The sequence below is a fragment of the Populus euphratica genome, unplaced genomic scaffold, assembly GCF_000495115.2.
Source record: "Populus euphratica unplaced genomic scaffold, PopEup_1.0 scaffold220.1, whole genome shotgun sequence".
Lineage (NCBI taxonomy): Eukaryota > Viridiplantae > Streptophyta > Magnoliopsida > Malpighiales > Salicaceae > Populus > Populus euphratica.
The window spans coordinates 131138-153449 of record NW_011500103.1 but is presented as its reverse complement, the minus strand read 5'-3'; the positions used below and the strand labels follow the sequence as shown (position 1 = coordinate 153449).

The 22312-nt window shown below is 35.1% G+C and overlaps 3 protein-coding genes and 1 pseudogene across 4 annotated transcripts in view; 2 read left to right on the top strand and 2 right to left on the bottom strand.

Annotated features, from left to right (window-relative positions):
- Window positions 1-1389: 1389 nt before the first annotated feature.
- Window positions 1390-4423, bottom strand: LOC105109525 (UBA and UBX domain-containing protein At4g15410-like). Its single transcript, XM_011004261.1, has 4 exons — window positions 4182-4423; window positions 2739-3024; window positions 2253-2348; window positions 1390-2018 (listed from the first exon to the last, which is right to left on the bottom strand). The coding sequence occupies exons 1-4, from the start codon at window positions 4331-4333 to the stop codon at window positions 1635-1637; spliced, it is 918 nt and encodes a 305-aa protein (XP_011002563.1). The 5' UTR covers window positions 4334-4423; the 3' UTR covers window positions 1390-1634.
- Window positions 4424-5668: 1245 nt separating this feature from the next.
- LOC105109524 (uncharacterized protein At4g22160-like) lies at window positions 5669-6421 on the top strand. The gene is made up of 2 exons (XM_011004259.1): window positions 5669-6129; window positions 6220-6421. Exons 1-2 carry the CDS (start codon window positions 5711-5713, stop codon window positions 6266-6268), a joined length of 468 nt encoding a protein of 155 aa, XP_011002561.1. The 5' UTR covers window positions 5669-5710; the 3' UTR covers window positions 6269-6421.
- Window positions 6422-7541: 1120 nt separating this feature from the next.
- LOC105109550 (uncharacterized) lies at window positions 7542-19997 on the bottom strand (annotated as a pseudogene).
- Window positions 19998-21278: 1281 nt separating this feature from the next.
- Window positions 21279-22312, top strand: part of LOC105109520 (TMV resistance protein N-like) — a 38170-nt gene continuing 37136 nt past the window's right edge. Inside the window, exon 1 of one of the 2 annotated variants that reach the window (XM_011004256.1) lies at window positions 21279-21470. In XM_011004256.1, coding sequence (XP_011002558.1) covers window positions 21454-21470 — 17 coding nt within the window. In that variant the 5' untranslated portion in view covers window positions 21279-21453. The remainder of the gene's footprint in view (window positions 21471-22312) is intronic. The other variant, XM_011004255.1, reaches the window with a different exon arrangement.

The following is a 22312-nucleotide window of genomic DNA, read 5'->3' as shown; positions in this document are numbered from 1 at the left end:
AAATGTGGACTTGAAGTTATCAGTGTGTTTCCCTAATGGTCTGATATTCGCTCGCAAATTGGCAACAAGAGGAGGCCGGGAATCTTGCTTTGCTACACAAGGCATGAGCAGCTAGCTTACCTATGATCCTATCTATGGCCTTTTGTACATGGTCCTTGACATGACCCCCGGTCACTTGCTTGAGAGGGTGCGTTTGGCGAGCAGAAGAAATTTGGCTGGACAAGATGAATTTGTCGTCCCATGGAGAAAAACAAGGAACTTTCGGAACACACCAACTAAGGAGCTTTTGGAACACACCAACTAACTTACAAATGAACTTGTTTTGTCTGGTTTCATGCATCAAGTGCTATCTACTACTTGTATAGCATTATTTAAGTGTGTGTATATATATATATATAGTAGTGAAAATATCCTGGCGACATTTTACTAAAATGTTTTTACGAGCATAATTATTAATTCTAATTTAGTCTCATTAGGTAGAACTAATTTTGATCTTGACACGGCTACAATTAAATAATTTAACCATGTCACTACCAAATTTTTTTAAAAAATCTTGAAATAATATTGTTTTAAATAAAAATAATATGAGTTAACCATAGTTTCTTTTCTGGATGAAACTTCAGAAAAAATCTGGCAATTATAATTATAAATAAGTTTAACTTCTGATTTCTAGCGTTTAGGCAACTTTTCAAAAATTACAAAACCTTTTTTTTTTTAGTGACTTTTGAGGGGGGATACTTACAAAAATACCATGTCGCCTAACGGGCTCTAAATCATGCAAGGCTGTCATGTTGATGCATGGCTAGCACATGGGCTCAGAGGGACCCTTTAGTCCGGCGAGCCCTAAAGAGGGGAAAATTTCAAATGGGAGCACAAACGGGTTCTTTTGGCCGACAAAAGAATCTTTATCTTGTCTAATCCATGGCACAATGAATGGGGATAGAAACTGTTAAGAGGGGTGTTTTGAGATGCCTCACCGGCTCACTGTGATCATTAGATGCCTTGCCAAGTAGTGAATAAGATACCTTGCGTGCATCCGCTTTAGAGACAGAGATCTTTTAGTCTTACTTTGTAAAGGGTGTTAGGTAAGAAGAGACATTTTAGATTGTAGACTTCGGCCTGGAGTCGAGGACTATACATGACATGTACTGTAGCTGCATAGCGCCAAGCCACTCTGTGAAGGCTACACGGTCCTGTCCTCGGTTCAGGGCTGGGCTTGTGAGCGATGGGCTGGTTACTGCAGATTTTGCAAGTGCTAATCCAGCAAGGATCTAGCAATGGTTCCTTGTAATCATTTACTTCAATCCTATTCACCAAGTTGGGCCATGCTTGCATAGATCACTCCGGTTTGGAGGACTTTTGGGGAAGAACAGATGCCGGCAACATGAATAAAGGGGGAAGCGAGAAAATGTCAAGCAAGCAAAACGGCATACAATTTACAAGACAACGCAGAAGAATACATTTTGGAATCACAAAATTCAACTCCATTTTCCAATCAACCAGCCGCCAACCCTCCTTTTTGTATACAAGGAAACATATATTCAAGGTCTTCATGTTCATAAAATCGGTTCACTTGCTGCGAGAAACAGCTCCATCATGCGTAGAGACAGTATGCAACCCTCTTGCAGCTTTTGCTAGAATTTCTGAATAACAACTGAATTGGCAAGGCCTGCCTGCTCTATTGTCTGTGTTGGATCAGTAAGAAGCTTAGGTGGGAACCCCATCAACTGCAGTTGATAATTAAGAGCAGCCCCCGGCCTGGAAGCATCTATGAAGGATCGAATGTCATCGACTGTGTGATGATTATTAAAGTGGGCCACCATGCGGGTCCCATCAGCCAGCCTAAGCTGAATTGAAGTCGATGGCAGTGTTTCATCCACAACCAGGCCCATAAAAGGGGTTGGAGCAGAGTTCAGAGGAGCAGAATCAGCTGTTGGTTCAGTTGCAAGTGCAGTACTGCTGCTTCCTAGAGTTCTCCCTACACCTTGGAATGGAACATGGCGCTGCCTCTCTGGTTCCTGCAGGAAAACAATGACAGAGGAGTGTCAGTACGGCTCAGCAGCAATGTCTTTCAAACAAATGTACCAACACCGATGTATTTCAAACACACATGTAAAAGCATGCTGATGCTCTTTTCGGGAACAAGTACTGACCATAACACTGACTCGGAGATTAAAAAAGCATGACAATTTCCAAAGTTCCAAAAATAATTATTAGTCTAAGTAAGAAAAGAGTAAGAGAAAGAGACTCACTGGGCACTTTTGATCCCTCCTAATCAAATTGACATGAACTGAGGACCTTCTATCCGCTGGTTCAAGCTCCTTCGGACACTCGGACTTCCTGATGCTCTGCAATAAAGCATTATAAAACAAAATCATAATATCACCACAAACAATACTAACGAAGAAATAAGGGAGCAGGAACAATTAAAACACGACGACATAAAACAAAAGCTGCCCTGGCATATGCTGCTATAAGTAAAGGTTCAAGAGAACATAGAAAAAGAAGTCCTAGGATGAACTACCTATCAAGCAGAATCATTAGTCATTATTGAAACAAGCAAGATAGTGAAAAGATATTGATTTGAGAATGATGCAATTACCACAAGCTTTGAATTTTTCTCACACAGAAGGGGTGGAAACAATCACCAGCTACAAATCAAAACTCCACTTTGTGAAAATTTTCTTCTCACTCTATATAATTTCTTTTATTTCATTTTATATCTGTATTAATATTACCTCTAAGAAAGATGCATTTTCAGGATCGTCCAGACTCCTCAATGGGCCATCATTTACAGTGAAACCATTCGTCCAGAAAACAATATTGTGAACAACAGCTTCAGGTTGTTGAGGAGCAGATGGTACAGTCTCCCCTGAGAGTAATCTACCAGTTCCACTAAAGCTACTTGAGCTTGAAGATTGATTAATATTCTCCAAAGGCCCTTCAACAGCACCAAGCTGTCTAGCTTGATTGAAAATTGCATCCACGTCATTACCCTTTGTAGGATCTTGGACAAGCATACCACTGCAACCGTAAAAATTAGAATTGCGCAAACTACTAAAATAAACACATTTCATACATATATTATATAAAGGAAGGAATGACCAAGGGCAACAAGTCACATAAAAACAAATGATAGACATTGGCATTAGCAACTAAAGCTTTGTGAAATATTTCAGAAGCCACAGTTGTGGGATTGAAAAGCATTCTAACATTTGCAAGATAAAGAGCAAAAAATCTAAAAATTATTGAATTAACAAATGGTTGAAAATATGAAAATACACCAAGATCAAATTTGGTTTCTTACAAAATTACAAAGGATTGGAAATTATAAAGGCTTTAAATACAAAATATAACGGAATAGCTTATAACACGGCCCGATAAATACGTGACAGAAATAAAGCTAACAATGCACTAGAGAACCATCACCTATAAACATTCCAGAACCATGGAGCTTTCTTTGCTCAGTACTCAGTCTACATGCCTAGAGTCGAGACTCCGAGTAAGATGATTCTTCTCTACCTATGTTACAGCTCTAGCATCAATAGTAAATGAATCCCTACAAAAAGCAAGCTCTATAAACAAATCCCATCGTTATCCAGACCCTACTAATGCTGGTATCCAGATCCTCGTGCACCCACCCCAAAAGCATTTTCAATACAGCAAGTCCAATGCTCGCCTAAACAAAATAATAATCAAAATGACAGTTTTTGATTTACAAATGATGACAACATTTCCATCCGTGGGGCAGGACTGTTTCCATTGACCAAGGAAACTAACACTACACAACCAAGCAATAAAACCAAGAACCCCTATCCATACTATCCCTCCACCTAGTTGTCTAACTCTCAAATGCGCAACTTCCTACTTCATGATTTTCAATGCCTAAACTTCAACTATCTTTCTTACGACGACTAAAGACACCCGCCCCATTCATTTTTCTTCTCAAAAGACTCATCCTCAATCCTCAGCACTAAAAACCCACTTCAAAATCCAATCAATTATCACTACTAACCCGCCAATTAACAAACAAATCAGTTAATTCATCAATTATAACAGAAACCCATTATTGCTAATCCAAAAAAGATTGCAACTTTACATTAAGAATCAAAACTTCGAAATCCCAGAAGAAGTAAGTCTCGAAATAAAATTAGGGATTTGAAGGGGTATTTGTTTGTTACCTTTTCTCTCCACCAGTGTAGTACTCTTGAGGAGCATCTTCGTCGTCGCTGTCAGAGTCAGGCCCGGAACGCCTGTTAAGATCGGAGAGAGTACGGATACCTCCGGCTCGACTGCTTGAGGGTTTTGCTGGTTTCTTGTCCCTTGACGCCATTTTTGTTTTGCTTTGGATAGATTTGTTGAGACTCGATGAGGTTGAGGAAGAAGGAAAAAGCCTATAGCCAGCAGATATTAATAATTTTGGTACGGTTAACATATATATATATATATATATATATATATATATATATATATATATATATTTACACACACACACACACACGAAAAGATTAGCGATGGTAACTGTAACTACGAGTCAGTTTCTATTTCATGCATGTCTTATCCATTACTTAATAATAAAAAAATAATTTTAGACATGTCAGCAGATATTTAAACTGAAAAAAAAACCTATTTGGTGTTGTTGTTAAATTCAATTTTTATTAATTTTAAAATTTAATTATATAGAAATAAAATGAATTTAGTTATTCCAAAGTTTAACTATAAAAAAATTCATGAACCTAGTAACTCTAGGTTCAAGTCATAGTCCATGATTATTGAGAGCTCAACACCTATACCAATCAATCATTTATTCATTAATCACCAATTTTCTTTCTTAGTTTACACTTGCTGGATGTTCATATGATTTTTTTAGGTGAGAAATGATTTCCATTATTATATTTAATCTCTTATAATTATAATTTTTTTATTTAGATATTTTCATAAATAATGTCTAAATACTTGATACTTGAAATAATTAATATTTCACTCATGTTTTAGTTTAAAATTTTTATTTTTTATTTTTTTCATTGTTTAAACTTTTTTTAACATATAAAGGATTTATTTATCTATTATATTTTTTCTTGAAATTTCACCTCCAACCATGAGAGATCACAAAATATATAAATTATTGATTTAAATTCTTGAATTAGAGATGATTTCTATTTAAATTGTTGCGCACTCACATGGTTTTTTTTTTTTAATGGTTATACATACATGAAAGTCCACACCTCTCCTTGACACAAACAATTTTTTAACAAGTTATGATCATATTGCTAGCTAACTAACATCAATCTACAACACACACATAAATTTAGATAAATAAAATATTAATTTAATATTTTTAAAATAATTTTCATAATTTTACATTGAAAATTAATTAAATTAATTTAATATTATTTAAATAAAAAAACAATTTCAACCACGATACTAAAGACAGTGACCAAGTTTAAGTGATTTCTATTTTCACTTTGTTACATAGTTGAAGTACTTGCCATTTCCCATGAACTGAAAGAACAAAAATCTAACTGTAGTTAGGTTTACTACTTTGGTTGGGCAACTCACTACTTTTCAATCATCAAAGTAAGGAGACATCGAGATGTTGGTGGGTCCCATTAGCAACAAAGTTAGCTGACGTGGCAGCATCTTCACTTTATGAGTGACCCTGTGATAATAATGGTAGGAGAGCATGGTAGAATAGAACAAAGATAAGGTAATGGCAGACGCAGCCGATCGAGCCAGACCGAACCGGGAGGAGGAGAACCGTTTAAAGCATGCCTGTGATGCTGGAATGGTGTCTGGTGAAATCCCTTCGGACAGCGAGGATTCTAACAATCCACTGAGTTCTGACTCCGTAAGCTCCGAGTCACCTCCAAGACTTGCTGATCTTGCAGCGAGTTTCCGGGTCTTCTCGGAGTCAATGGCGAGAATGGACCTTGCGGAGATGGAGATGATCAAGGCAAGAGAGGCTTCAAGGTTGGAGGCAGAGAAAAGGAGGATGGAGTTGGAGGCTGAGTTGACTAGAATGATGTTGCAGACTCAGTTGCAGATTGCTTCGATTGTGGCCGGGAAAGGAACGAGTAGAAAGAGGAAACGAGTTGGAGAAGAGGAGGGGGACATGCCCATTTTGTCAAGGTACAGTTCATTCTCTCTCAATGAAAAAGTTTGGGACTTTTATATGTTTTTTGACTGATTAACTCACTGAGTCGTGATTGGTTAATGCAGGGAAGGAGCTTTGCTGCTAAGTTTGCTACAATGCAACTTCTTCTTTTGAAGTCTATTTGTTTTGGAGTCGGCCCTCGTTTCTTGCCGTTTTCTTCTCTTTTCTTTTCAACAATTAAAAATGTCTGCTTGATGTTTTCTCTATATTTAAGTCAAGAATGGACAGAGCAATAAAGAGATCTGCATCCATTGCTTCTTTGCGTTATGTTTGATGGTGTGGTATCCTAACTACTGTTTTGCAAACCCTAAGTACTGAATTCCAACGGAAAAATCTGAAATTGGCCTTCTGCTGATTTATTAGGACTCGTATGCATGCTATACATCTGTTGATATACCTAGGGTTTGTGCTATATAACATTGAAATTACAATTCCTCTGTCAATCTTTCTAGCATGTATCCACTTGAGGTTTCTGTGGGTGCATAATAGAACCTCGAATTTTCGGTTCTGCAATGCTAGCTAGAGCCGTCCTTCGATTCAAGGTGCTTTTCGGTGTATTCTGCCAGAGGCGAGAGGTTGAAACTTATAGAGATGGGATGCTTAGAACCTTGAATTTTCTGCCCTACAATGCTAGGTAGAGCCTTCCTTCAATTCATGGAGCTTGTTGGTGTATTCTGCCAGGGGGGGAAGACTGAAACATGTAGAGATGATATGCTTAGAACCTTGAATTTTCTGCTCTACAATGCTAGCTAGAACCTTCCTTCAATTCATGGAGCTTTTTGGTGTATTCTTCCAGAGGTGGAAGACTTCCTTGTTATCCATCTTTACTTGCTTGTTCTCGAATTATCTATCGATCATGCTGCGAATGCAAAGACATGTAAACAATACGATGTGTGAGGACAAGAGATGGTTAGTTGGTTGCATTTGAAGCCCATAATCGTTCTGCCTGCTGACACACGTCTCCAACATCTCTTCCAGATAGCTGAATACAGCAAGAGCAAATATGACTGCAAAGGAAAATGAAAGAAAAAAGAATGAAGCAGCTTAACTTAGTACAGAAGGAATGCTCTCATCGCTTGGACCAAAATCTTTCCAAAATGATTGTAGCCCCACCTCAAAACCACATTTATGAGAATTTCTGCATGAACACATAACAATCTGATTGCTTGCTTCTCTGTTGCTCTAGCAAATTCCTCTAATTCCGATTTTGTTAGGTGCTAAGCATTCTGGGCAGCTTTTTCGAGGTGATTTGCCCATCAGGTGCTCCAAAGGTAACCATTGAATCAAACACGACTAAGAACGCACATAATACACTCCAATTGGCTCAGGCAATGATCAACATGATACAGAGATCTTTGCACTGATTTACCTGATCAGAGAAGGATGATTAGGCCGAATGTTTTCTGTTGGTGGCAGCAATGACTACCACTTTCTTATCCAGTTCAAACCCATCAATCTTAAATGCTACCTGTACAAGATAAATAAAAAGCGAATAGGAAATAAAGCGAGCAAGAATTCCAGGGCCCTACAAAATTCGATCTGGGAAAAGGAACTTCTAACAAATGAGTCGACATTTTCAGCATGTTTTAACTAGTGTACCAACTGCACTCTCTCTGAATTTGCAAACTGATATTATAAACTTCAGCAATAACATAAAGAAAAAACAGAGGTTGTGTTTGGTTAGTATTCTTGGATATAAGAGATAGATATAAAAAAGATACAAATGTGTTTGATTGAAGAAATACAAATACAAATACAAAAATAAATCTATTTTTAAAATATTTTTAAATAAACTTTTATCTTTTTAAAATAAAAAAGATAAAAAAACATGTTTTCTTCATCTCAATATCTTCAACTTTTGCGAAACATAAAGAAAATAATATCAATAACATAGGGACAAGACCCCTACTAACAAAGAAAAGTATAAAACAGAGTCAATATCCTTTAGCAGAAAATAAAATGAGTTTGTGGACCAAAAAGAGAATTGTTAGGAGTTTGGGTTTGGGATTAGCCATGTATTTTTTGACATTTAAATCCTTAATAAAAAAGAAAACTAAGAAATATACTAGCAATATTATATAGTGTTGAATTATTATCTCAAGATACGAGAAAAAAGATAGTAGAAACAGAAAGGATATAGCCTGCACCTCATGGTTTAAAAAAATAAATATTTATTTTAAAATTATTCCAAGATAGAGTAGCACTGACACGAGCACAAGATGCCTTCCCTGAACCTGAAATTGATCACAAATTTTATGTAAGCTGCCCACTCCATCAGCTAGTCAGAGTTCTCAATATATAGGATCGTAATTAAAGCGAAGTAAGCATGCAGAGAGAAATGCTGACAGATGACAACCTAACAGTGAGGTTAACTCGTTGAATGTAACTACTCTATCCAAGACCACAAGAAATAAAAGTAGTTTTTTTTGTAAATTATCTGATGAGTACACAAAGGACAGCAAACACATATATTCAGACCTAGTTTAGAGCTCCAATCAGTTTGACAGAGGCTTTGGACTGGCAGACTTAGGCATGTTCGAAGCCCCTTACAGCAAGACAAATAAGAAACATGGCTAATTAACACAACAAAGAAAATTTCTCATATAGATCGATCACTCAATAATTTTTGCTAAGATCTGAAAAGGAGAACAGACCTGGTGGACCTTCAAAAAGCACAGTTCGAGGTCTATTTGACTCGAAGTTGCGCCGAGTCCCACGGTCAATATCATCATATATGTCAGGACTCTGGAGAGCCAAATAAGTATCCATGGACTTCCTTGCATGTGATTCGATGCATCATATAACATCCGCATATAACAAACAAACAGGTGATGTAAAGACAAAGATAAGACAGGGAAGAGATGAATATGCTATCATGCTACATGTTCTGTAAACTCGACGTGCAGTTCACGGGAAAAATAAAATAATTAGGCATCTCTATGGATCCCAACATCGAGCTTTGGCCATTGAAAGAACAGTTCACGGGAAAAATAATCCAGTGCATGTTTGAATGTGTTTAGTAAGGCAGTGTGGTTGTTTTTGTAAAATTGTATTTGAATGAAAAAAAAAATCACACGGTTTTTTTTATATGATTCAGTGGTTTTTTTAATACAAATATTTATATTCTACATATATATTTATATAATACAAATATATATTTCAAGATTGAGTTTTATATTCTATAAATATAAAAAATAAATTAACACACCCTTTTGGTTTGGATGAGTAACGATCAGTTGAAATTAAATTGCCATATCTAAAGAGTCTCTACGTAAATTGAAAAGATTGCCACCATTTCCAATGCTAGTGGTGATACTACCACCACTATCACCACCAGCATTTTTTGTCACATCAGCATTTTTTTGTTGCGCCATCGCCACTGCCGTCAGCACCGTTGACACCAATAGCACTACTTTCATCACTTCTAGAACTCAACTGATTTCTATATCCAATACAAACGAGGACATTATTCAAAACCTTTGCTTTAGCACCATTAGTGCTGCCATTGTCATGAGCTTTGTTTTAACCGCGACGAGGCTCGGTAACTTCTTCTTTACTGCTCATTTTTTCACAACTCCGAACCACAGGCCCAGGGAAGCTACTCTTCGTGCCCGAACCACCTCCACGTCAAACCTGCCATACTGGGCGGCTCCGACTCAAATGGACTCCAGGTCGACCCAGGCTACTTGGCCATGACTTTCTTGATTTTGATTCCCCTGCTGAATTACTCCTTGAACAAGGGGCACTACTTACCTTCCGGGTTCCGAGAGCCCCGGGTAACAACTTGGGTCGTGTCACACTCAGGGGCTAAGGAGCATAGAAGACTGAGGTGGGTTGTTGCCCAGGTAGAAAAATAGATCCTAAAAAAACCTAATATCCTATCTTATAAGTATAACTTTTTTATTTATTTTTTTTCAAATCCGTATATGTAAATAGTCCCGTCTGCATTATTCCTTATTAGCCTTCTATCTTCACATTGAGCTTCTTAGCCTTGGCATTCTATTAGGATTTTCTATTATATGTATTTGATTCTTAAAAAAACATTAAAAATTTTAATTTTTAAAAAATAAAATTAAAAAATAAGTTTGGAAGCATGGTTCGATTGTTTTTTAAAATGTTTTACATTGTTAAAATGTATCAAAATAATATATATTTTTTTATTTTTTAAAAATTATTTTTAAAATCAATACATCAAAACGATCTAAAACATACCAAAAAAATTAATTTTTAATAAAAAAATAATTAAATTTTGGCTCTTTACTCTTTAGCCTCATCTCATAGCAGCAAATAAATACTCAATCAATCATGAGAAGTATAGTCTGATTGGTCAGGTTTTAGATTTATTTTTTAAAAGTTACTAGTTTGAGTCTCATAAATTTCAAGGTCATTGAAGATTTACATAATCGTTAATTTTAGAATTTAAAGAATTAATCGAGGTACATATAAAATGATCCCGATATTTATATTAATAAAAATAAATAAATAAGTAGTCCATTGAATTTCATTATATTTCAAGTAATTATCATATTTTTTGTCACTGGCTTAACTCTCATCGGTATAGGTTCTATGTAATTATTAATGAGGTGATGAAAAACAAAAGGCATAAAATCAGAGCGTCTATTAAACGATGAATATTGAAAAACAATTTATATTTATTTGGTCATAGCCCAGGATAAGAAAAATTCCTGGCACACTGTTTCCTGCGGATCTACTACGTGAAAATGGCCATATGTTGATATTCAACTCAGCTGAACTCGCTCCATTTTGACTCCTTTTCTCTCTCTTTTTGTCATTTTCTTCATTTCTCTCTTCTTGTTTCTTGGCAGCTGCTGAGGTTTTCCTGTGACTTTTCTTGAATATTGTACCTTCCCAACTCTTGGAACTTGTTGTTGGTTCCATGGTTATGCTTGCTAGTGAAATTTCGGGTTCAGGGTTAGTTTGAGAGTTGGGAGGTTCGGGTTCGGTTGAGTCAGGGTCAGGGTGATGGTTGTTGTTGGGGTGGTGGAAGAGGTGGAGAGGGAGGACGGCGCCATCAACAAAGAGTTCATCAGCTGAAACAAGATTTGGTTGAGGGAAAGATGGGTTTTGGATCCAGAACTCAAATTCGGGTGAGTTTGAATCACTGCTTGTGCTACTTCTACTGCTGCATGGAGAGAGGATTACTTGAGGTTCTTTCGTGGATATTCTTTGTGGCCTATCCATATTGCTGGATAATGAAATAGAGAGAAGAGGTTTGTTTTTGAGAGGAGAGGAGGGAGAGGAGAGGAAGTGTGGGGGAAGTTCCTCGGTTTTCTCGGGACTTTAGCTTAGTTCAGGGTTCAGCTCAGCTTGACCCTACAAGAGCAATAAACAAAGGAGTTCGAGTTAATAAAAATGAAGAGATGGGAGGGTTAGAGGTTGTGTGTGTGTGTAAGTCAATCTGAGAAACTTGAGAAATGTTCTGGATTGAGTTAAAAAAAAACACGATGGCGAGTTGATCGAATAAATTCGTGCAATCCAGGTCATAAATATTTTTTTAGTTAATTTATTTTTTATATTTTCTTTTCCTATTATGTATTTCTAGGTTTTTTCAGTTTTTTTATTTGAATATTGGAATAATTTTTCTATTTATTTTTATTTTTTAACATTAATATGATTTTTTTAGTATTTTTATATAAAGAGTTGTAATAATTTTGATAAATGAAGGCTTAAATAAATAAAAATTAAACATTTTTGAAAGTCTCATGTTTTTTATCTTTTAAAGTTTTGACTTATAACAAACTATATTATCCTGCATTCTTATTTATGTTTGTTGGTATTAGAGCCTCTTGATTCTTGGATGTTTTGGTTGGACTGTAGATGATATGTATAAGAATTCAATGATTTTTGATAGTTAATTGATGTGATTTTTTATAGTTAATTGATGTGTGTTGTTGAATAACCATTATTATAATAGGTTGTGGAATAATAAGACCTATGAGGGGATGATAAGGCTACCTTTAGGCAAAAAAACACCTAAGAACTACTGTGTTATTTTTATCTGCAATGGTTGTTATTGCTTGAAATCCTGATAATGAGAATAATGATGGGGCAACCTACGCAAGGTTTTGTGTAAGGGATGCATGATAGAGTGACTCATATAAAAAGTCTTAGAGGGCTAGGATATGGTGAACCACACACAAGCAATATTCATGGAGGAAGGTTCTTGACTAAGGTCCGAACTTGAGTACAATTTTTTTTCAATCAACGGAGATTGATGCATGATTTTTTTTGGAGAATAAATAATTTTTTAATTGATTTTATTTTTTCTATTTTTATTTTCCAATTCAATATTTTTAGGTTTTTCTAGTTTTGTTATTTGAATGGAAATTTTTTTTATTTTTCTATTCAATATCAATAAGTTTTTTTTTTTTGTATTTCTATATAAAGGGTTGTAATAGTTTTTAGAAAGTGGAGTCTTGAATGAATAAAAATTGAATATTTTGGATCTCTTCCTATAATTATGGTATTCTTATTTTTTAAAAATTTTGGTTTATAACAAATCCTGTTATCATTCACTTTAATTTGTTTTAGTTTGTGTTAGTTGATATGATAATTCCTAATAATTTTAGTTAGAGGGCATTGATGATATATACCAGTAATTAATGATTTCGGATGGTTAGTTGTTGCATGCTAATTCCTTGTTGACTATTGTTTACTTCAACATCATTTAGGATTCCTTGAACTAGATAGTAAATCCTTAATTCTTTCCCTTTATTTTGTTAGGTTCTTAGCATACTGGGTAGCTATTTCCTGGTGATTCCTCCGATCAGGTAGGCAAAAAGCAATCATTGAATCAAACAGACTAAGATCACATATAAAATGAGTTAGAAAACAATCCAATTAGCTCAGGCAATGATCAACATGATACAGAGAACTTTTAACTGATATACTTGGTTGCAGCAGGATCATGGTCTTGTTTTCTACTTGTGTCTGCAATGACTACCACTTTCTTATCCAGTTCAAATCCATCATTCTGAATAATGAGAAAGCCCATTTTATCAAGGACACCACACATTTGGTCAATACCACCCATAAAAGCTCAAGCCAGTTAGCTCACGAATATACAACAAGTATGTCTTTTTAGTATTGACTCATGCAAAATTGTTGACCAAGAATGATTGTAGAAGCAAAATAAAATCTTAGCAGAATCTGAGTTTGTTTACGGTATTAGAGTTTGTTTCTTGTTACTAGTCTAATGGCTATTTTTATTCCATGTAACAGAAAATAGATATCCTGGGAGAATATCTTGCAATTCTATTTTTCCTTATTGTATAAATAATCATATTGAAAATGAATAAAGTAGTGTGTTCTGCTGCAACTACAAAAGAAAAGTTTTGTTTTCTCTTCAATAGACACAACAAATTGGTATCAGAGCAAATTTTCTTGATGGACTTGTGAGATTGAGAGATCCTAAACACAACCTTCAAACACTTGTGAGATTGAGAGAGCCTAAACACAACCTTCAAATACTTTTCATCTAAACACAACACATCCAGTATGAACTCAGAAATGCCATTTACTGCAGTTGCACCTCCAGTATTTGATGGGATCAATTATCAAGTATGGGCTATTAGAATGGAAGCCTATCTTGATGCTAATGATCTATGGGAAGCAGTTGAACAAGTATATGAAGTGCCAACTCTGTCAGACAATCCAACAGTTGCACTAATAAAAAATCATAGAGAGAAGAAGTAGAGAACATCGAAAGCAAAAGCAACTCTGTTTGCAACACTCTTACCCACTATTTTTTACAGAATAATGACTCTCAAAACAGCAAAGGAAATCTGAGATTTTCTAAAAGGAGAATACCAAGGAAATGAGAGAATCAAAAGGATGCAGGTGCTAAACTTAATCCGAGAGTTTGAGTTACAAAAGATGAAAGAATCAGAAACAATTAAGGAATATTTTAACAAACTTCTTAGCATTGTTAACAATGTAAGACTTCTTGGCACTGATTTTTCTGATTCTAGAATTATTCAAAAAATTCTAGTAACAATTCCAGAGAAGTTTGAGACAATAATCTCATCTTTAGAAAATTCTAAAGATCTGTCAAGCATTACCTTGGTAGAGTTGTTAAATGCACTACAAGCACAAGAGCAAAGGAGGCTGATGAGGCAAGAAAAAACTGTAGAGGGTGCATTCTTTGTCAAGTCTCAAAACAACCATGATGGTAAGAACAAAAAAAAAAAAAACAGAACAACAAGTTTGGAGGTTCTGCATTCAACACCAGAAACAATAAAACCAGCAACATTCAAAGCTTTCCTCCTTGCCCTCACTGCAAAAAAAACAATCATCCTCAGAATAAATGCTAGTGGAGTCCTAATGCATGTTGTTTTAAGTGTGGTCAGTTAGGGCACATGGAAAAGATATGTAAGACTCAATAACAACAAACTGAAGCCAGAGTTGCCGATGATCAACATCAGGAGGAGCATTTGTTTGTGGTATCATGTTTAGCCATAAATAAATTCACTAAAAATTAGCTCATCGATAGCGGCTGTACAAATCATATAACTTATAATGGAAAGCTCTTCACAGAGCTTGATAAAAATATTATTTCCATAGTCATGATTGGAAATGGAATTCACTTGAAAGTAGAAGGCAAAGGAATAGTAGCCATTGAAACACACAGGTTTTAAATTAATTTCAGATGTACTATATGTTCCTGAAATTAATCAAAACTTGTTAAGTGTTTCCCAGTTGCTGGACAAAGGTTATAAAGTGCTATTTGAAGATAAAAGTTGTGTGATTGAAGATGCTGAGGGTATAAAAGTCTTCAATATTCAAATGAAAGGCAAAAATTTTGTGCTGGATTTTAAAGAAGAGCAAGCTGCTGTACACAAGGAAGTCAATAATTCATTGCTTTGGCACAAGAGAATGGGACATTATTGTTATGAAGCATTATTTTTCATAGAAAAGAACAACATGGTGAAAGGCTTGCTCAAATTAGAAAAAGGCCTTCCAATCTGTGCTGCCTGTCAATATGGAAAGCTGTCAAGACTTTCATTTCAACAAAGCAAAGCCTGAAGAGCTACACAGAAGTTGCAACTAATTCACACAAATGTTGGAGGACCAATGAACACATCATCTCTAAATGGCAGTAAGTATTATGTTGTCTTTATTGATGATTATTCCAGAATGTGTTGGATTTACTTTATGAAATTCAAAGCTGAAGTTGCCAACATATTTGGAAAGTTCAAAGCATGGATTGAAACTCAAAGCAATAGCAAAATTCAGGTAATCAGATCCGATAATGGAACTGAATACACTTCTGAAAAATTTAACAGATTTTGTGAAGATGCAAGCATTGAACACCAACTAATAGCACCATATTCTCCACAACAAAATGGTGTTGTGGAAAGAAAAAACAGAACAGTGATGGAGATGACGAGATGCTTTCTACATGATAAAGGACTGCCTAAGAAATTCTAGGCTAAGGCAGCTAATACATCAGTATTTTTATTGAATAGATTGCCAACAAAAGCCCTACAAACAAGGACTCCATTTGAAGCTTGGTTTGGCTACAAACCAAAGCTAATTAATCTGAAGATATTTAGTTGTTTATGTTTCTCTTATATTCCTCAAAATAAGAGAGACAAGCTGGACAAGAAAGCTGAAGCTGGGATTTTTGTAGGCTACAATGCTGTTGCAAAAGCCTACAGAATCTATATACCTCAAAGAAATAAAGTAATCATCAGTAGGGATTTTCAGTTTTTCGAATCTGACAGCTGGGATTGGAAAGATGAAAAACAAATTGAAGATCAAAATTAGAAGAATGAAATAGATGATGTACCTGTGAAAGGAACCAGAACTTTTGCTGACATCTATCAAAGATGCAATGTTGTTGCAATAGAACCTGCAAATTATGAAGAAGTTGCAACTAATCAGAAATGGTTAGATGCAATGAAGGAGGAGCTAAAGATGATTGAAAAGAATCAAACGTGGGAATTGGTGGACAGACCTTAACACAAAAAAGCCATAGGAGTTAAATGGATTTTTAGGACCAAATTGAATACTGATGGTTTTGTGAATAAATATAAGGCAAGGCTGGTTGTCAAGGGATATGCTCAGATGTTTGGGGTGGATTTTTCTGAAACATTTGCTCCTGTTGCAAGGATGGATACAATAAGGATGTTGCTGGCACTTGCTGCACAAAAAAGCTGGACTTTACATCAAATAGATGTAAAGTCAGCTTTTTTAAATGGTTACTTGGAGGAAGAAATATTTGTTGAACAACCTGAAGGTTTTTCTATTGCAGGACAAGAGAATCAGATATATCAACTAAAAAAAGCCTTATACGGCTTAAAGCAAGCCCCAAAAAGCTGGTATAACAGAAATGATGCTTACTTGCAAAACTTAAACTTTATAAGAAGTCTAAGTGAATCTACTCTTTACGTAAAAGGAGTTGAAGGACACATATTTGTTGTATCTCTTTATGTTGATGATTTGTTGATAACAAGAAACTGTAGAGAGCAAATTGACAAGTTCAAAGAAAAGATGAAGTCTGTTTTTGAAATGACAGACCTTGGAGGGATAGCATTCTTTTTTGGCATGCAAATATTTCAAAAACAAAATGAAATATTTCTATGTCAGCATAAATATGCAAAGGAAATTCTCAAGAAGTTCAACATGGAACAATGCAAGCCAACTTCAATACTAATGAATCAAAAAGAGAGGTTCTGCAAGGAAGATGGAGCTGGAAAAGTGGATGAAAAGCTATATAGAAGCCTAATAGGTTGTCTAATGTATTTGACAGCAACTAGACTAGACATTATGTATGCTGTAAGTCTATTATCTAGATATATGCATTGTGCAAGTGAAATTCATTTTAAAGCAGCAAAGAGAATCCTCAGATATATAAAAGGTACAGCTGATTATGGGATCAAATTCAGTCAAGTTGGAAAATTCAATCTTCATGGCTACTCTAATAGTGATTGGGCAGGAAACATTGATGACTTGAGAAGCACCTTTGGTTATTGCTTTAGCTTTGGTTTAGGTGTTTTTTCATGGAGCTCAAAGAAACAAGAAAATGTTGCTCAATCTACAGCAGAAGCTGAATACGTTGCTACCACTGCCTCTATAAACCAAGCAGTTTGGATTAGGAAATTATTGGCAGATTTGAATCTGAAGAAAAGTGAAAGCACACAACTGTTTGTGGACAACCAAGCTGTAATATCAATCTCAAATAATCCTGTATTTCATGGCAGAACAAAACATTTCAATATTAAATTTTTCTTTTTAAGAGAAGTTCAACAAGAAGGAGAAGTAAAGCTGCTCTACTGCAAAATAGAGGAACAACATGCAGACATCTTAACAAAAGCACTTCCTAAGCTCAAGTTTGAGTATTTGAGATAGAAGTTGGAAGTTCGCAGTTTTAGAGTCAAGGAGGAGAATTGTTGACCAAGAATGATTCTAGAAGCAAAATAAAATCTCAGCAGAATCTGAGTTTGTTTACAGTATTAGAGTTTGTTTCTTGTTACTAGTCTAATGGCTATTTTTATTCCATGTAATAGAAAATCAGATATCCTGGGAGAATATCTTGCAATTCTGTTTTTTCTTATTGTATAAATAATCGTATTGAAAATGAATAAAGTAGTGTGTTCTGCTGCAACTACAAAAGAAAAGTTTTGTTTTCTCTTTGTCGCACCCGACATTGCGACGACCTTAAATTTTTTTTATATCTTTGGAAAGAACGGATTTTTGGCATCCTGTTCTTTTAGGGGAAAAATGTCTTGTTTAAGGAGTCGCCACCTAGTATTATGGTCACTAGGAACCCTAACTGGTCAACAAAGATTCAATGGCTCGGGATTGGTTACGTAAAAGGGAAGATATTATCACTCCTTAAACGTCCTGCCTAAAGCAGGTTGCATTGCTAGTTTCGTGTTAAATTACTAAATGTTTATTAGTTTGCGCTATGATAATTTGCTTATAATATCCCTGACTCTGGCGCCAATGAATATTTAACTACGGATATTTCCAACTTTGGCGTTGGTAAATAGGAACGCAGCTATAGAAACAAAATAAATCTAAATCAATATTTTTTATTTCTGACTCTGGCGTCAGTGAATAAACAAATCAAATAAATTTATTTTTACACATGCACATATTTTTATTTATTTTTCTAGCTAAATAAAATAAAATACAAAGAATAAAAATAATATAAATTTGAACTAGTATTTTTATTCCTGACTCTGATGTCGGTGAATAAACCAATAAATTTACATTATTTTTATTCATGCATACATATTTTTTATGTAACTAAATAAAAGTAAAATATAATAAAATAAAATAAATTTACATCATTATTTTATTCCTGACTCTAGCGTTAGTGAATAAACCAATAAATTTACTTTACTTTATTTTATTTTTGTATGCATATTTTTTATGTACTTTTTATGGTCCAAGACTGATTACGTAAAAGGGAAGATATTATCATCCCTTAAAAGTCTTACCTAAGGCAGGCTGCATTGCTAATCTTTATCCTTAATTGCCAATATTTTTTTGTTGGTTTATACTATAATTGTTTGTATGTAATATTCCTGACTCTGGCGCAAGTGAATATTCAACTACAGATATTTCCAACTCTAGCATTGGTAAATATTACATAGGTATCAAAATAAATAAATTTAAATCATCCCTTTTTCTTTTTATTCTTGACTCTGACATCAGTGAATAAATAAATAAAAGTAAATTTTTTTTTTTACACATGCATATTTTTTTTTATTTTTCTAGAAAATAAGATAAAATACAACAAATAAAAATAATATAAATTTAAACCAGTATTTTTATTCCTGACTCTGGCGTCAGTGAATAAACCAATAAATTTACATTATTTTTTATTTGTGCATATATATTTTTTAATTTTTTCTACCTTTTTTTATTTTTTTGTTTTCCAATTTTTTAAATTTTATATATTTTGGGCTGGGCCGAGCCCAGCCCAGCATGTATCTTATTTTTTTGGCTGGGCCCAGCTCAGCCCATATGGCTGGGGCTAGCCCCGCCCGCCCCGCCCCCGGCCCACCGCCGGTGGCCCGGCTGGGCTTCCGCCAGCAGGATGCACTGGGCGAAGGCAATTAATTACCTTCGCCAGTGCACTGCTCCTCATTTTAGTGAATTAAAGAAAACGAAAGGAGCAAGCATGGATTACCTGGGCGCAGGGAAGCAGAGACGCGGCGATGGAGGACTTCGGGTCGTGCTTCCTTCCTCCGATTTTGTTCCCTTCGTCTTCTGTTTCCAATTCTCTTCTCTCCTGCTCTTTCTCTCTCTCTCTCTCTCTTCTGGTTCTCCACTCGTGGCCTCCTCTTTTTCTTTGGTGCTGAAGCTTGATGAAGAAGACGATGGCGAAGGCGTGCTCTGGTCAATGCTTTTGTTTTTATTCTTTGGTTTTCGGGTCCTTATTCTCTGGTTTTTTTCTCTGCGTTTTGCTCCAGTTTTTTATGCCCCCCTCTCCTCTCGTTCTAGGTTTTTTCCCTGCCTTTTATAAGGCCAGAAAACTTCAAAAACCGTCTCCTCCAAGACCGGGATTATGGGCAAGAGATCGTGATGCCGTGGCCGTGATTTGCTGGAATGATCTGCCGGATTTTCTCCCCTGTTGAATCGGTCTTCAGCTAACAAATGATGAATAGTATGACCCGAAACGACGTCATTTGGCATGACAAATGACAGATTGTAGTTTGGTCCCTTGTGTTTTGAAATGTATTAATTGGGTCCCTTAATCAAATAAATTTTTAATTTTACCCTTGGATTACTTTCAATTAAGTCTCTGAATTTATTTAATTAATTAAATCAAAGTTTAATTAAGTCCTCAAACTTATTAATTTTCTAATTAAGCCTCTTTATTTAATTAATTAAACTAATCAAGAGTTTAATTAAATCTTTAAACTTCTAATCAAGTTGCCCTTAACCCAAATTTTAATTCACTCTTTATTTATTTTATTTTTACTTGGTTTTTATCAATTTTTATAAATAAAAAAAATCAAAAAATTAGGTTATGACACTCTTCAATATACACAACAAAAATAAATTCTAAGTGATTTTTTTTCCACCGTTGGTAATCAATCAAATCTAGAATCTATGCAACTTTCCTCATCCAGAAGCGAGTAATCTTATACATGTTCTGTAAACTCATCGTATAGTTGATTGACTTATCTGTGGCTCTAGAACAAGATTTGCACCAAGTCTCAACTTTCTCACTAAGTCTCAACCATACTCATCCATTAGGATGATTTTGAAGCTATTGGGTTTATACCAAGCCTACAAGATTTATACTTAATAAAATTTGCATATTTCACAATATATAAAAGTTTGGACACATCAATTTTTTAATATTTTAGAACAAGAGATTTTATTATGAATTTTGTAATATATAAATTTTCTTTCAATCTATTCTCTTTCAGTAACACTATCCTAACTGACCTAACTTAACTCTAACTTGATAATAAACACTTATACAATGACATATAATTTACACACAAATAAGTAAGTTGTGTGCCCATTCTATATGTGTGCTTTTACTGTAAGTTATAAACTACTAAATTCACTTTCTTGGGTATTGTTAGGATTGCAAAATGTGTGCTTTTGCAAATAATTTAGGCTTCCAGATGGGCATCCTTGTGTGCTTGTAAATGCTGGTAGCACGTGCTGGTAAAATATGTACAAATATTTATCTAAAATAGCCCGGGGAGTTGATTTCTGGGAAATAACTTGAAAAAATGCTTTAACGAAGAAGTAACATGATAATATATAAATACTTCAGCTAATTGGTGTGTTACAGAATCTTGAATTATCGACAGTTGATCTTTGAAATTGTTTTCTTTGCTAGATTCAAAACGGCTACTGGGAAACATCAAGAACCCTTGTCTTCATGGTCTTCTCGTTGCAAATATCAAGTGTTCCTGGGTTTCAGGGGCAAGGACACCCACAAGTACTTTACTGATCGCTCTTCACAGCCCTTGTTCAAGCAGGGATTCACACATTTAGAGACGATGATGAAATTGGGAGAGGAGAAAATATCAAGTCAGCTCCGACAGGCAATACAACAATAAAAAAATATCGATAATTGTGTTCTCCAAAGATTATGCTTCGTCGAGGTGGTGCTTCGATGAACTTGTAATGATCATGGAGTGTAAGAGGAATGCTGACTGCATAGTTTTGCCAGTATTCTATGATGCGGATCCATCTGAAGTCGCTGTAGCATTATTGGATCATGAAAAACGTTTCAAGGAGGAGATGGAGCGAGTGAGTGGAGGATTGCTCTGAAGAAAATTGCAGATTTAGGAGGAATGGTTTTAGGAGATGGGTAAGTTGTATTTCTGAATGAAATTACACATAGCATAAGACTAGAATGCTGGTAGTGAACTCTTAATTTTTTCAGGTTTGTAGTAAAGCATTTAGACAATGACTGATATTACCTCTCCAATTTAATAAAAAACTGTACCACTCCCAACTAAGTGAACATTAAAGAAAAATAAAAATAAAAGAAACTTTTTTTTCTCATTTTCTGATATTTTCGTTCTTAGTTACTTGAAAAAAGCAATGATTTCTACATTATTCCATTTTCGGTTTCAATCATTGACGCACAGCCTGGTTTAATTTCTTTTTTCCAAGATACTAAGATTTTGAAACTTTATAGAGAGACTACTAATTATCATATATTGCATTTTTCTTTTTGATGCAGGCATGAGGCACAGCTTGTCCAATCTATTGTCGACAAGGTCTCAAAGAAATTGGATCTTAAAATATTTCATATCCCCCTTCATTTCAGCGGAAGAGATCCTCTAGTAAAACATATCTACTTATGGTTGCAAGAATATGGCTCCCACAATTCTGCCTTTGATATACTCTATGGGATTGGTGGAGTAGGGAAGACAACCATAGCAAAGAGTGTTTATATCCAGCAGTTTCATAAGTTTGAAGGCAGGATCTTTCTATCAAATGTTAGAGAATAGTCAAAAGAATCCAATGGTGTAGTTTGCCTACAGAGGCAACTTCTTTCAGATATCCTAAACAATGCTGATGACATACATGATGTTGATGAAGGGATTATATTAAGGATGCGTTATGTTGCAGAAGAAATCTTATTGTTCTTGATGATGTGGACAAATGGGACCACTTCAATGCAATTGTTGGCACGCGAAATTG

Excerpts from the sequence above, each read along its gene's own strand:
- LOC105109525 (XM_011004261.1), bottom strand. The coding sequence starts at position 4,333 with ATGGCGTCAAGGGACAAGAAACCAGCAAAACCCTCAAGCAGTCGAGCC. Across the intron at positions 3,025-4,181 it reads TACACTGGTGGAGAGAAAAG|TGGTATGCTTGTCCAAGATC; the intron begins GTAACAAACAAA and ends TTACGGTTGCAG. Across the intron at positions 2,349-2,738 it reads AAAATGCATCTTTCTTAGAG|AGCATCAGGAAGTCCGAGTG; the intron begins GTAATATTAATA and ends GCTTTATTGCAG.
- LOC105109524 (XM_011004259.1), top strand. The coding sequence starts at position 5,711 with ATGGCAGACGCAGCCGATCGAGCCAGACCGAACCGGGAGGAGGAGAAC. Across the intron at positions 6,130-6,219 it reads GACATGCCCATTTTGTCAAG|GGAAGGAGCTTTGCTGCTAA; the intron begins GTACAGTTCATT and ends TGGTTAATGCAG.